This window comes from Xiphophorus maculatus, chromosome 18 (assembly GCF_002775205.1).
Source record: "Xiphophorus maculatus strain JP 163 A chromosome 18, X_maculatus-5.0-male, whole genome shotgun sequence".
Taxonomy (NCBI): Eukaryota; Metazoa; Chordata; class Actinopteri; order Cyprinodontiformes; family Poeciliidae; genus Xiphophorus; species Xiphophorus maculatus.
The window spans coordinates 28,318,765-28,332,139 of NC_036460.1; the positions used below are offsets into that span (position 1 = coordinate 28,318,765).

At 38.3% G+C, this 13,375-nt stretch overlaps 1 protein-coding gene across 1 annotated transcript; it reads left to right on the forward strand.

Annotated features, from left to right (window-relative positions):
- Positions 1-3,255: 3,255 nt before the first annotated feature.
- LOC102236607 (dynein light chain 2, cytoplasmic) lies at positions 3,256-9,348 on the forward strand. The gene is made up of 3 exons (XM_005810963.2): positions 3,256-3,447; positions 3,986-4,132; positions 7,484-9,348. Exons 2-3 carry the CDS (start codon positions 4,001-4,003, stop codon positions 7,619-7,621), a joined length of 270 nt encoding a protein of 89 aa, XP_005811020.1. The 5' UTR covers positions 3,256-3,447; positions 3,986-4,000; the 3' UTR covers positions 7,622-9,348.
- The last annotated feature ends 4,027 nt before the right edge of the window (positions 9,349-13,375 follow it).

The window sequence follows — 13,375 nt, forward strand, 5'->3', positions numbered from 1 at the left end:
TCCAAGTTTCTCCAGATGTCGGCTATTGGTTTTTGGTTTTTGCATTTCTTGTCCTGGTGTCCTTGTGGATGATCTTGGTGTGTACGTGTACCCTCCTCTCTCCTCTCTCTGCTTTTTCCCCTTTCGTTTTCTCCTTCTCTCCCCTTCTTTACGTCATCTCAGATTTTGAACGTTACAAGTTGTGCTGTGGTGAAACTTCAAAAATGTTGAGTTGTGAGAGCCGCACTCAATGTTTTTGGAAGTGTTAATCTGAAGGATTTTTTTGTCTTTTAAAAATTTTTAGTAGCTTCTCTTTGGATAAATGTGGGGTGGGCTGTATTTTTTGGGGGTTTTTTTGGAAGCCCGATACTTAACTGTATTTTACCCTTGTGTCTTCCTTTAGACATCTGAGGAGAAGGATTAAAGTGATTTGGAATAAAACCATTGTGGAGCACATTTCATTTGTATGGTCAGGATACAAATAGGACATCTAGGAGGAGGATAGGACATCTAGGACCAATCAGGTCGAGGCAATGGTATGCTTCATATTCCATAAACTGAACATTTTGACAGGTTGCCATGTTATGCATGTTATTTAACAAAGATATGTGCTACTGTACTTTGTTAAGACAGTCTGTAACATGCTACTCTGGTTTCTGACAGAATAAGCAGTCCTAAATCAAGTGTTGCGATGTAAGTGTAATCCTTGCTGTCAAATGTAAAGAAAAAAAACAAAACAACTGCTTTGTATTAAAAGCGTCCCAGTTTTGAGCATCCTCATTGGTTAAAAAAAATGCTTTGAAGTCAGGAATTTTGAAAGTTTTTTTTTTTCTTTAGTGTCTTTTGAGTGTTCAGTGGAAAAAAAAAAAAATAGGCCCAAAACTCTTGACATTTTATTCTAACGGTCTGCCTCTGATTTTCTTCCTGGTATTTCAAGGTTTTGATTGGAGGAGTGGCTCAATGGATCCCAATCCTTGGAGCTGGATGAGTGGATCGATTAGGGAAGGGATAGGCAAGGATGGATGCTCGGGAAACGGGAGCAGAGTTTCCAGGATTCAAATTTATCAGAACAAAAATAATGGGAGTCCCAGAGCACCTTTCTTTTTTTCTTTTTTTTTTTGACCCTTTTTTGGTTTAGGCCCCAATGGCTTTATTGTAGAAGAAAACGAAACAGAGGACCAGGAAGTTGGATCAAAGGATGGAGTCGTAGATGTCCGGTATGAGGGAATTAAAAAAGAAAATATGGGGAGGTTGGGAGAGGGTTAAAATCTGGGAATAGTTTGTAATTTTTTTGCTTTGCATAATCTTTCTTTTAGCATTTTCAATAAACACACTTTCAAACATATTTGTGGAGTTTGTTTTTATTTGCAGTTTGGGCTAGCCAACCAACCACAAAAAAAAGCTAATTTTCAAATTGGAGCCATTTTGAATTCTCAAACTTATTTAGCTTGGGAAAACAACCATTTGTGTAAAATGTGATTTATTGTATATTTTTTATTTTTCACAACACACTAATCTAATGATTTCTTAATTTTTTGCCATACTATGGTCACAATAAAAAAAGTGATGAGACTGTATTGTTTGCTGCACCTTGCTGATCTAATATCTTTGGCTTCTTTCTGTGAAAGTGAAGCGATTATTATTTTAAGTAAAATGGTGGAAAATTCAGCCTGAAAGCCCATATAGTCAGAAACAGCATCTTTCAGTGATTCTAAATGGCTGGTTGAAGTAAATGCATAAAACAACCTTAAAACAATAAGTGAAGGTTTTATTTGTGTTTTATTTTACTTGACGTGACGCTAAACGTAGCCTACACTGTGTTCCTGGGGTGTTTTAAAACTTTACGTTGGGGTTTGGTGGCTTAACCAAAATACAGAAGCACATGTTGAGGGAAGCTGTCACTACTGCAAGTGAACCTCTGGGTGTCAATCTGCCTAATAATAAACTTTATTGTTAAAGCTGCTATATGTACAGGACAAACAACTGAAAAAGATCATTTCTTTATATCTGGTGCAAACAGCAGTTCACAAAATATATAAAGAAAAAACACCTCTAAAAGATATAAATATAGTAAATAATGTATAAATGGGAGACTAGTATATAAACTTTACTAGTGTTATGTAATTTGTGAGGGGAGGAAGGGTTGAATTTGTTACCTTGACAAATTGTTGTCAAGGTAACAACAATTTGTAATTGTTGTTACCTTGACAATTCTTGACGGAATTGTCAAGGTAACAATTGAGAACCATTTTATACAGATAGATCTTTCAATATTAGTGAGTTCTTGAATGACTATGCAAGTTCAGTTTATCCAATGAACAGATTTTTAGCCGATTAAAAGTATATTTTCTTTATTTATTAAACTACTACTCCCAGGTAAGAGTCATTACTTCCCAGCCCTTTCAAAAATAAACCAAAACAGTACATTTTGTTTTATAGCAAACTCAATTAATTTCCTATGCATTAAAGCAACATATCGAAATAGTTTGTCAGGCCAGAACTGTAAAACATCTCATTTAGTTGTAAAGTTTTTCCCTGGAGTTTGATGACATATTACTGAAGGATTGTATTCTTGCCCAGACACATTCATGGTGTGAAAGTTTTTATTCTGCTGGTGACACGCCTTTGCGAATTTCAAAATAAAAAACAAAACAAAACAGGATGTCAGTCACAGCCCTACTGCCATGACTAGTATATTCAATAAGCCTGTCGCAATAAGAAATTAATCGCATCATAAATTAAAATGAGCTCGATAATCTACATTCAAGCGATAAGTAATGTTTATTTATGGTTTCTGCTTGTGTCGTTCTTATTTCCGTTTCTTTTTGTCGTTTTCTGTTGTGCTTTATTTTTGGGCTAATTAAAATGTCTTCCAGTTCCAGCCACAAAATTAAAGTTCATTGGTTTTGGAGAGGGCGAACTTCCATTATTACGCAATGACCAATACATTGCTTTAAAACAGTGTCGAAAACAAAACAATTACTATTGTTTCTGGGACAATTTATCGTCCAGCAAAAAAAAAAAAAAAAAAAAAAGGCCTTTTGGTTACCGTGACGTTTTCAAAGAGCCCCGGCTGTGACTCTGCTGTCAAAAGCCAAACGACACCTTCCAGCAAGCGGAGGTCCGGTTTCCACTTCATCCTCCAGTCGGTGGCGTATGCTGTGAATGATGCATTGTGGGACGAAATAAGATGCCGGCAGAGAGGAGCTGGAGAAAAACGCTCGCGCCGCGCGAGGAGGCAGCGCCGCAGCCAATGGCGGGGCGCGGCATGCAGCAGAGAGGGGAGGGGGAGGGGCGAGCCGCCGCGGACAGCAGCGCAGCGCAGCGCCAACCTACCTTCATGCTTATTGTGTAAATCTTTAAAAAGCAATTAGCCGCAGCAGCATCTTCACCTTCCCTCGCCGGCTCGTTTAAAATCCACATTTCTGAACGGAGGGCCCTCCTTCCACCTCACAGGCGCAGGAAAAGGTGAGTTGCACCGCCCTGATCTAGAAGATTCATTCACTCTCAAGGTTTGGCATATTTAGGATTCTTGTTGTGATGATGTGCTTATTTTATTTATTTATTTATTTATTTTTTTAGCTGTACGCGTTCATGCATGCTTGAGGGCTTATTCTACTTGGACTGGTTTATTTTCTAAACTGTCTGCTACGCTGGGGTATAAAAAGAAACCTTTTCATAATTGTTGCGGTTCTGATGCAAATGCATTTATAGGAAAGTAATTTAACTCCGCCTGTATCAAGTTTCACTGTAAATTTCTGCTAAACTAAACCCCCTGTTTGGTAAAAAAAAAAAAAACAACCTCCAGAAACCCCAAGTAGAAAATTGAAACGAAACGATCAGCTGGAAAAGCCGCTGTGCAGAATGGCTTTTACGTTCTGCGTGTGACTGGAGAAATTGCGATGATCTGGCTGGCCTACAAGCCGTCCTCGAGCCCTCTTCTCCACCACGTGCAGTGACATTATTATTTTTTATTTTATTTAACTCTTTCTGTTTCCCTCCTCAGCACGCAGCCTGAACCATGACCGACAGGAAAGCGGTGATCAAGAACGCGGACATGTCCGAGGACATGCAGCAGGACGCCGTGGACTGTGCCACCCAGGCCATGGAGAAGTACAACATAGAGAAGGACATTGCTGCCTACATCAAGAAGGTGAGCCGTGTTTTACATCAAATGGAGTCATCAGAAGTGTTTCCCTGCAACACACTGGAAATGAATACCAAGAACTTGGGAATTTTTCCCATATTTTACAATCTGCCATGTTGAATGTTTCCAATATTCCAATTACAAAAGTTTAAACCTGTCCTCATTGGGCAAAAAAGGTAGAACTCCCTAAGGGGATGGTCCAATTTGGACATAATTTGGTCCACATTTAGATCAGCAGAGTATTTGGCTGATTCAGTTTGCAAAGCGATGGCTGAAGAGTAGAGTAAGCACCGGAGGGGATAAGTGTTGCCATTGAGCTTAGCGCTACTGTGCTATCAGGCGGTTGCTGGAGCATCTAACAATCGGTGAGTCAAATAAGTGAGTGAAAGTCTTCAGACACTAGCTTACTAGCTGCGATTCCATTTCAAACATCTGTAAAACTTGTCGATATTCCGCTAGTGTGGAAAAAACTGCACAATTTCGCAATTACGTTTTCGTTGTGTTAAAAAAAACCGCGATAAGAAACACGTGTGAATAAATTTGTTCACGCGATGTCACCCTCCTTCCACTTCCTGTCGTCTTCTTCGTCATTTCATTTCATTTCATTTTCATTTCATTTCTTCGTCATTTTCTGCCAGTAGTGTAGATCTGGTGTGGTGCGAAAAAAATGTTTCCATCGCAGTTTTGCTGAAATGCGCTAATTCCGATGTGGCAGAAAAACCACTTCATCTTAGCGCAAAAAACCTTGAATCAAAAAATGTATTGTTTCTTTTTTTCTCCAAAACTGCCGTGTTTCCATTGAGCAAATGTGTTTTTGTAATTGCAATTTGCGCAATTATACGGGCGATGGAAGCACAGCTACTGACGCAGCTGGCAGAATTACCAGGCGTAACCTCGTGTGGGAAACAAAATTTTTTTATGTCTAACTATTAAAACAAGAATATATCACACGAGCTCAACCTTGTAGCACTACTTGTTGCTGTCCTGCTTTTCATAGAGTAACTCTGGGAGCAACGTGCAGCAACAGGTAGAGGAGGAACCGCATTGCACAAGGCGCCGGTAGAACCTCTCGTCGTCAAAGAACCGTCGCGTTCTTCCATCTGTAACCCTTCAAACTCTTGGTATAACTAATGAATTTTCACGCTTGAGTTTCCAATGAGTAGCAGTTTGGGTATGTGGGACGGGTACAGATGGCAATGGGCACATCAGCACACCCAAAACTTTGACGAGTCCGCTCTCTGTTCAGGATAGCCTCATGATTTAATGATCTGTTCAGACAGACCTAAATTTTGATTTGAGCAAGTGCTGTCTTCGTTTGATCCGTCTCAGGCAGCCTGTGTGTCTGCTGACCTTCATCACCGTCTCGTGTTGGATGCTCTGCTGTAAGCATGTAGCAGTAACGCGCCGCTCCTTATGCCTGACATTTTGGCCCTTTCCATATTCAATCATGATTGTCCGCGTGGGTGCCAAGTTATGTTCAGACTGGTCCTTCCGAGTGCTTAACTTTTTTTTTTGTTCTTTTTTTTTTTTTTTTACTTTTTGAGTTTTAGGGTAAAGTTAGGAAAACAGTGGAAAGTGGACAGAAAAGCCCAAAGTTAAAAGAAAAGCATAACTTGTGAAATCTGTTTGAAAACGGCAGCGGCAACAATGAGTGAACCGGAAGGAATGTGATACGCCTGAGTTTAGCTGTAATTGAGAGACATTTTTATGTCTGCTTATACTTTTGTATGTGCAGCGCACACAAAAGTGTTTTGTTTTTGTTTTTACACTGCCAAGGTCTGCAGCCCTTGCACTTCAAGTGAATTTAGGTAAAGGGATTTGTTTAGAACATTAAAACGTCCTTTACTCTTTGCAGATGGAATCAATTTTATCTCAATTTGAAGTGGGGGGGGAAAAGTATTTAACCCTTTAAAATACTGTTCTTGTTTTCTTGTTTCAGATCAAACAAAGTTTTAAATTAGATTTTTTTTTTTAAAAACTGTCATTGGAAAATGCTGCTTCAAATAAGAACTTTATATAATTTTTTGGTTTAATTTTACTTTTCATAGCCAGGCGTGATTGCTGCCTGGCCTGTAAAATCAGCTACAAAAATGACTCCAAAAGTGCATCGACTGCTCGTCCAGGGGGTCAGAAAAGAATGCAGAGCAACATCTAGATCACTGTAGGCCTCACTCTTCTTAGTTAAAGTCAAAGTTCATGAAAGTAGGGTATTACATCTGGGATAAAATATCTGGTGAAAGCCGGATGAAATACTTCAATGGACACAATCATGAGGCGTCCAGTCAAAGTCTGAGTTTACATGCAGTGTGTGTCTGTGCTGGAACAGAATCCCCAGCCAGTTATCAGAAATGGTTGCTGCCGTCAAAAGTGGCAGGTTGAAGGGGCAATTACTTTTTCACATAGGGCCACGTTGGTTTCCTTAGCTTTTATTTTTAACCCTTTATAAATAAAATAATCATTTTGAAGTTGCGATTAGTTTTTCCAGTAAAGTTTCTCTGATGTAAACGCAAAATTTTAAGTGTGACAAAAAAAAAAACAACAGGAAATCCGTAAGAACTAAAATACTTATTTTAAATATTAAATTAGTTCATTGACTACCTGCTTTTGTAACATTTTACTTTGGAAAGCAAGATGTTTTAAAGTTGCAGTATGGAACTTTTTCCAAACTAGTTTTTTCCATATTTGTTAAACCTGTCACCAAGTCATGACAGTTTAATTTAAGATGGATAATCTGTGGAAAAAAATGGAGCTCCTCCACCTCCTACTACTGCTATCTGAAAATATACAGTCAAAATCAACCAATCAGAGTCAGGAGGAGGGTCTTGTTGCTGTCAATCAATGATGATTAGCGTGCTAATGGTAGAGAAACAACTTACCATTCAGGAAATCTTTATCCACCATCATCGGTGGCTATGCTAACTAGCCTTAGCTAAGTTGTGTGAGTAAAGGGGGTTGAGTACGGATGATTGGCAACGACAAACCCCTCCTCCTGACTGTGATTGGTTGTTTGAGTGGCATATTTCTCCAGTCAGCATTGGGAAAAGGCAGAAGTACTCTGTTTTTATTCTTCAGGCTATCTGTTTTTTGTGATACTGTCACAACACAATGATAATTTTAACAAATATATATAAACAAATTATTTAATAAAAGTTACATACTTCAGCTTTAATGCAAAAGGTTGTCAAAAAAAGAAGGTTCCTTCCTCCACTTCAATGCAATCTTGTGTGTGTGTGTGAATAAATTAAAATCTGCTAATGCTAAAAACTAGCTTTCCCCTGTATCTTCTATGGCCGCCACATTCTTGGCCGTGAACATCTACAACCCAGCCGTTAATCCTCTCCCCTCGTCTCTTTTTAGGAGTTTGACAAGAAGTACAACCCCACCTGGCACTGCATCGTTGGGAGGAACTTTGGCAGCTACGTCACCCACGAGACGAAGCATTTTATTTACTTCTACCTGGGCCAGGTGGCCATCTTGCTCTTCAAGTCCGGCTGAGTTTCTGATGTGTGTCGAGGAGTTTTTCTCCCTGAACCTACATCGGAAATGCACTGGTGGCTGATGTCTCCCATAACACTTATGACATACCATAACGATGCAAAATTTGCCGTGCGCAAACTGCATGGACTATAACACTTATATAATATGTATGTTACAGTAAGTTTACTTTTCGATAGTTGCCATTCGAAGGCAACTTGAAGTAGTTTTTGTTGATCCTAGGTTGTGAGAGATTTCAATGTGGCCCTTGATTGTACTATACAGGAAAGCTGTAGAATGTAGTGGTTCATCTGCTTTCCTTCATCACGTGGCGTCGCCAGAACCCCATTATGACAAACTCGTGTTTTAAATCGTGACGTTAAACCTCGTGCACGACGATTCATCTTAAAAAAAAAAAAAATTTAAGTTTGATCATGGAAAAACTTGAACAAGGTAAAGAGAAAAAAAAAAAGTAATATGTAGGAAATTATGTCATCCCTACCGCACGGGAAACAAGATCTGTTTTTTTTTTTTTTTTTTTTGAGGGTTCGGAGGGTTTGATTTCATTTCAATATTCGATCAATCTCCAGCCGAGGGTGGAACTTTAGCAGCCGCGTTCAGAAAAGATGTCACATTGCCGAACACACGTCACACTCTGGAGGAGGCACTGGAGCGAGTGCAGGCATTTCCAGAGAGGTTTAAGTTTGTCAAAATCGTAAACTTTCACTGTGAAGGATGGAGCGTTTAGGGCTCGCACAAGCAGACCTTAGCCTGTAACGTCCGCGTTCTAAGACTACAGACTGGTTACCAGAATTCACCTACCTAGATCTTATTCATGATCCTGCGTCACTGCATGTTTGGGAGGTTTTTACTGCTTCAAAAACTCTACGTAAATCTGTTCTCGGAGGCAAATAATAAGCTTTTTTTTTTCTTGTTTCTTCTCTACAGTACGTGGATGTTGGACGTCGCTAACATGCGTCTTGTCCCAGTTATTGCGATATAGCCGGATTAGATGAACAGATGAGGTTCAGTTTTAACGAGGCTACCACCACCCATGCGTTTCAGATAGTTGTGTTGTCTCATGTGGCTTGTGATGCCTTTAAAGTTGCAGCACCTTAAGTTTTAGTTTAAGTGGCCAGTGTCTTGCCGGACAAATCATTTTAAATGTCAACTCCTTAAAAAAATTAAAAAAAAAAAAGCCAGATAGGTTAATCTGTTACCCTTTCCGTTACAGCGTTTAGGCTTTTAGTTTTGTAATGTCAATATAATTAATTTTTAAAAGAAAAAAAAAAAGCTATAGTATTTTGAATTGAGGACTTTTGGACTGGACAGGTTGAAGGGATTTTAGTTTGTGGGGGCGGATAACACGCATTTCTCGCTGTGCATAACGACTGAATGTTTACTAAGTTATCGTTCCCCATTTGTCAGTTGTGGGTGAAATGTTTAATCAAAGTCTTAACCTTGGATTGATTTTTAATTCTTATTTTTTTGTCATGGAACGTCTTCCTAACTGTTGTGAAAGTAAACTGATTTAGCGCTGTTTTTCCTCTGGCATGTATTCTTTGCGGTGTATGTGTAGGAGCCGTTCCGATGCTGTTAAATTTGCACAAAACTTGTGCCTGTCATTGCTCTCAACTGTAACTGGCTTGAGTACAATTGCACTTCATTAGATTTATCCAGTAGGTTGCTACAGAACCAAAACTGTATAAACCGGATAAAATAAAATAAAATAAAAAAATTATTGTTGACTTTTAGTTTGTCATTGCCTTTCTTTGTGCTAAAGCTAATTGCCATGGTTAATAACATAAAACAAAAACACTTTTTAGAAGATAACTCTTCTATTGTTACATTTGTAAACTGGCTAATTAGATGAGCGTTTCAGAAAGTCCAACTTTTTCGACAAACATTTCCAGGTGGTGCCAGATATTCCGATTAGTTACTGCTTCTTAGTGCAAGCAAGATAATATGTTTGTGTCAATGTAATATTTGTGAAAAAAAAACAAGTATTTTGAAGGAGGAATTTATATGAAGGTAATCTGCACTAACCTGGGAGAACGAAATAGCTAAAATAATAGCTAAAATGCTTATTTTATGGAATAAACTAAGCATTTGTTTATTGCTTCTTTCCATGTTTTATGGAAAGAAGTAGGGATATTTACGGAAGAGGATTAGGGCCACCGAAAAAAAAAAAAGTTCTGAGATTAAAGTCAGAATTCTTTTTTTTTTTTTCGGTGGCCCTAATCCTCTTCCGTAGATATGGATGCTTTTATTTTGAAATTTTCAGTAAGCTTCATTTTAAAGGGCCACACTAATCCCATGTATAGCAGTGTTTGGGTGTAACCAGCTATATAATACTCAAAACAGCAGTTACCTGCTGTGAAAAATGTGAAGGATTTTATTTTGTAGGGTATGTGTTGCTCTTATTTTGATAGTCCAAAGTGATTGTCAGTTTAGGACTATTTTTTACATCTTTATTGAGAACCAGATTACATAACAGTACAAACGCAGTGTGGTATAATGCCCGCCAGGGGGGTCCAAACATTGAGACAATACCTCACCATAACATTACATAAATACATTAAAGAGAGCACAAAGAGCATGTTTTAATAGGTTTGGTATTGGAGGGATTTCCAATAGTTTTGATGTTTTGTTTGACCTCATGTTCAAAAATGGAAAGAAGTGGTTTTTGATTAGTGTAATGGCATTTGTGAATGTGCCATTTGGCTAAGAATAAAATAAGATTAATAATAGAATAAAATAGAATAGAATTACTTTATTCATCCCAGCAGGGAAATTATTTCGCAGTTACAGCAGCATAGAGACAAGACACACAACATCCACCACTGCGTAGCAATTGTAGACAAGATAAAATAAGAATAAAATATGACATGCTGTCAATATAAAAAGCAGCTTAGAGCAGACCTTGCAAGGATTCAAAATGCAGAACAATATAAAAATGTTGTTTTTTTTTAGATTTTGGGTAGACAAAGGGAGACGTCCGGTTCAGTTCGGTGCATTTTGTGTCTCACAGGTTTATCTCAAATATTTTCATATAATGCAAACCACATTTTTTTTTTTTTTTGTTAGAAAATCATGAATTGGAAATATCCATGTGTCTTGGTAATATGACATGCAAAGATATTTAAAAAAATTCTGTTTTGAAAAATGTTATGGGTTGCTGAAGCGTAGAGGTCAGCCAAATGAGCATGCCCCCACTGACCAATGTTCATTTTTCACTGAATGTAAAACAAATAAAAATAGCCAGTAACTGCACGTTATTTGTACCATTATAAACATTTTTTGGTATACTTTAACCTAAATAAGAGAAATATGAGAAAAATACATGAATTATTTATAAAATAGCACTTTTTAATCATGTCCCTCCAGTTTTGTTCAACCCCGAAACAGCAGACCAACCCCTCCTTTTTATATATAATGGTTCAGTCCAATTTCCTCAGCACCCTGGAAGTGACATCACTTAAGTCTTTTCTCGCTCACACTGTAAAAGAGATTGAAGTGTTAGGAAAGTTTCTCACCTATATTTGATTATTTTTATCCATAGATCGTCTTCGTCAAGCTCGACCTTTCAACTTTGTTACGCAAGTAAATGATATTCATTGTTGTTTGGGAAAAAGTAAAGAATGCTCTTTGAAACATATATTAATTTCTTTTTTTCATTATAACCTCCGTCCAAAAAACATAAAATGATGTTTTTCAAAACATCATTTTTAAACTATATTTGCATGTTGTATTACCAAGACGCATGGATATTTCCATTTCTTGTTACAAACATAGTGGTTTTGTTACGGGGTTGAACCTGGGACTTTGGGAACCTCTGTGTTACGGGGTCGAATTTAAAGCAACATAAGCAACAATGAAATTCGTAATACTGTGTGGGATTTCATGCATATGGGCATGAGAGACATATTTTCCTGGGAGTTCAAAGAGTCCTTCAATAGATGCAGTGATCAAAAACACAATTTTTTGTGGTATATTTTTAAGTAACCCGAGACCCCAAAATGTACCGAATCCAGAGAATCGCCGAGATACGAAGGTGAGTTTCACTTTCTTTAAACGCTGTGGCTAACATTAACTTCAGTGTTTGCTAGTAGGCAACATTCTCTGATATTTTTCTTATAAAAATGTGCTATTTCAGTATTTGCTATTTAATTGTTCAAATTGTTTGAATAATTGATGCAGCAATGTCATTATTGTTTTTTCATGCTTATCCCGGAGCATGTACAGTAAGTCATCTACTGAGATCAAACTAATGGCAGTTTAAGGGCAGTTTCTGGAATTAGGAATATTCAAACACGCTTTTGTTGAACGTTGTTGTTTAAGCTGCGAGAAAATTCAGAAAACCAAGAGACGTCGAGCAAAGCAATGAAAGCAACAGAAGGAAACAACAGGGCACATCACGCAGTGTTAGCTAACTGGATCACAAAACAACGCTCTATTTACGGCTTTAGCGTTCATCTGTGAAAGCTGCAGGGCTCAACAGCGTGTCAGCAGCAACTGGTTATTGTGTTTACTGTGAATAAATGGGAAAAGCTCCATAGCTTGTTGCTATGGACCTTTGTGTCAGATGTCCACTCTGAGATGAGGAGCATGAGCCATGTAACTGTGACACCAGGGGCCGTAGAGTTGTACTGTTAACCCGTATGGCTGACAAAATGGGACCATTTAGCCGATTTTTCACTCACTTTTGTGAAGAACTGGTGCTTGAGGCATGACTCAAAGTCAAAGCTGCAGTATGTAACGTCTATAGAAATGTTTTTTCCCCCTTATTTGTTGAAACTGTCTCTATGTTGTGACAGTATGGCATGGGACAGGTAATCTGTGAAAAAAAATCACAGTGCTACCAGTGCCAACTTGGAAAAAAAGAAAAATCAGCTAGGAGGCGGGTCTTAGCGCTGCCAATCACAATCTCGTGTGGCGCTGCAGCTAGCATAGCCTGTTATGAATGCTCAGTCTAGTTAGCATGGCCAGATAAACATTTTTCCTGTAAAGGTAAGTTGTTTCTCCACCATTAGCACGTTTAGCAGCGAGTTCATGAGGCCTACTGGCAGCGCTAAGACCCTCCTCCTGACTCTGATTGGTTGCTTTCGATTGGGAGTGGCGCATTTCTTCAGACATCAGTAGCAGAACAGGGAGGAGGTGGAGGAGATTGAACTTTTCACAGATTATCGATCTCATATTTTACTATCACAACAAAGTGACAGTTTTACCAAAAATGTAACAAACACATTTATTATGAAAGTTACATACTGCAGGTCTAATTCAACTGCCAAATATATTTAAAATGAATATAAAGTATTTATAAGAATTTCTGGTTTAATGGAGGTTGCAGTGTTGATAATAGAAGATTTACTTTTGCAAAATCTGTAAAAACATATATTTTTCTAAACTATTCCTGAGTTTATTTAAAGAATTACATAATCTACCAGTCAGCGGTGATTATACGCCGAGATGTCGTATTGAATCATTTTGTTCTTCATATAATCGTTTTGCTCCCCAACTAATGCGGCACAAATTACATTTGTTTATGTTTACTTCACTACACCGGCTAATTGCGCTGATGTGCACGCCTACGTTCAGTGGCGGAGCTTCGGGTTGGCGTGGAAACGTGCGTACGCATGATTCGTGTTTGCACACAAACCGTGTCGGAGTTTTAGCCGATGAAACTAAGCCCTGGAGCGGTCAGGTCATGTGTCAGTGTCGAGGCGCACGTGACGGCATGAGTAAACTGTGCATGCACAGAAAAATAATCAAATG

What these genes read in the sequence shown, in the direction of transcription:
- LOC102236607 (XM_005810963.2), top strand. Translation starts at nt 4,001, where the DNA reads ATGACCGACAGGAAAGCGGTGATCAAGAACGCGGACATGTCCGAGGAC. An exon ending in TTGCTGCCTACATCAAGAAG is followed by an intron (nt 4,133 to 7,483) that starts GTGAGCCGTGTT and finishes GTCTCTTTTTAG; the next exon opens with GAGTTTGACAAGAAGTACAA.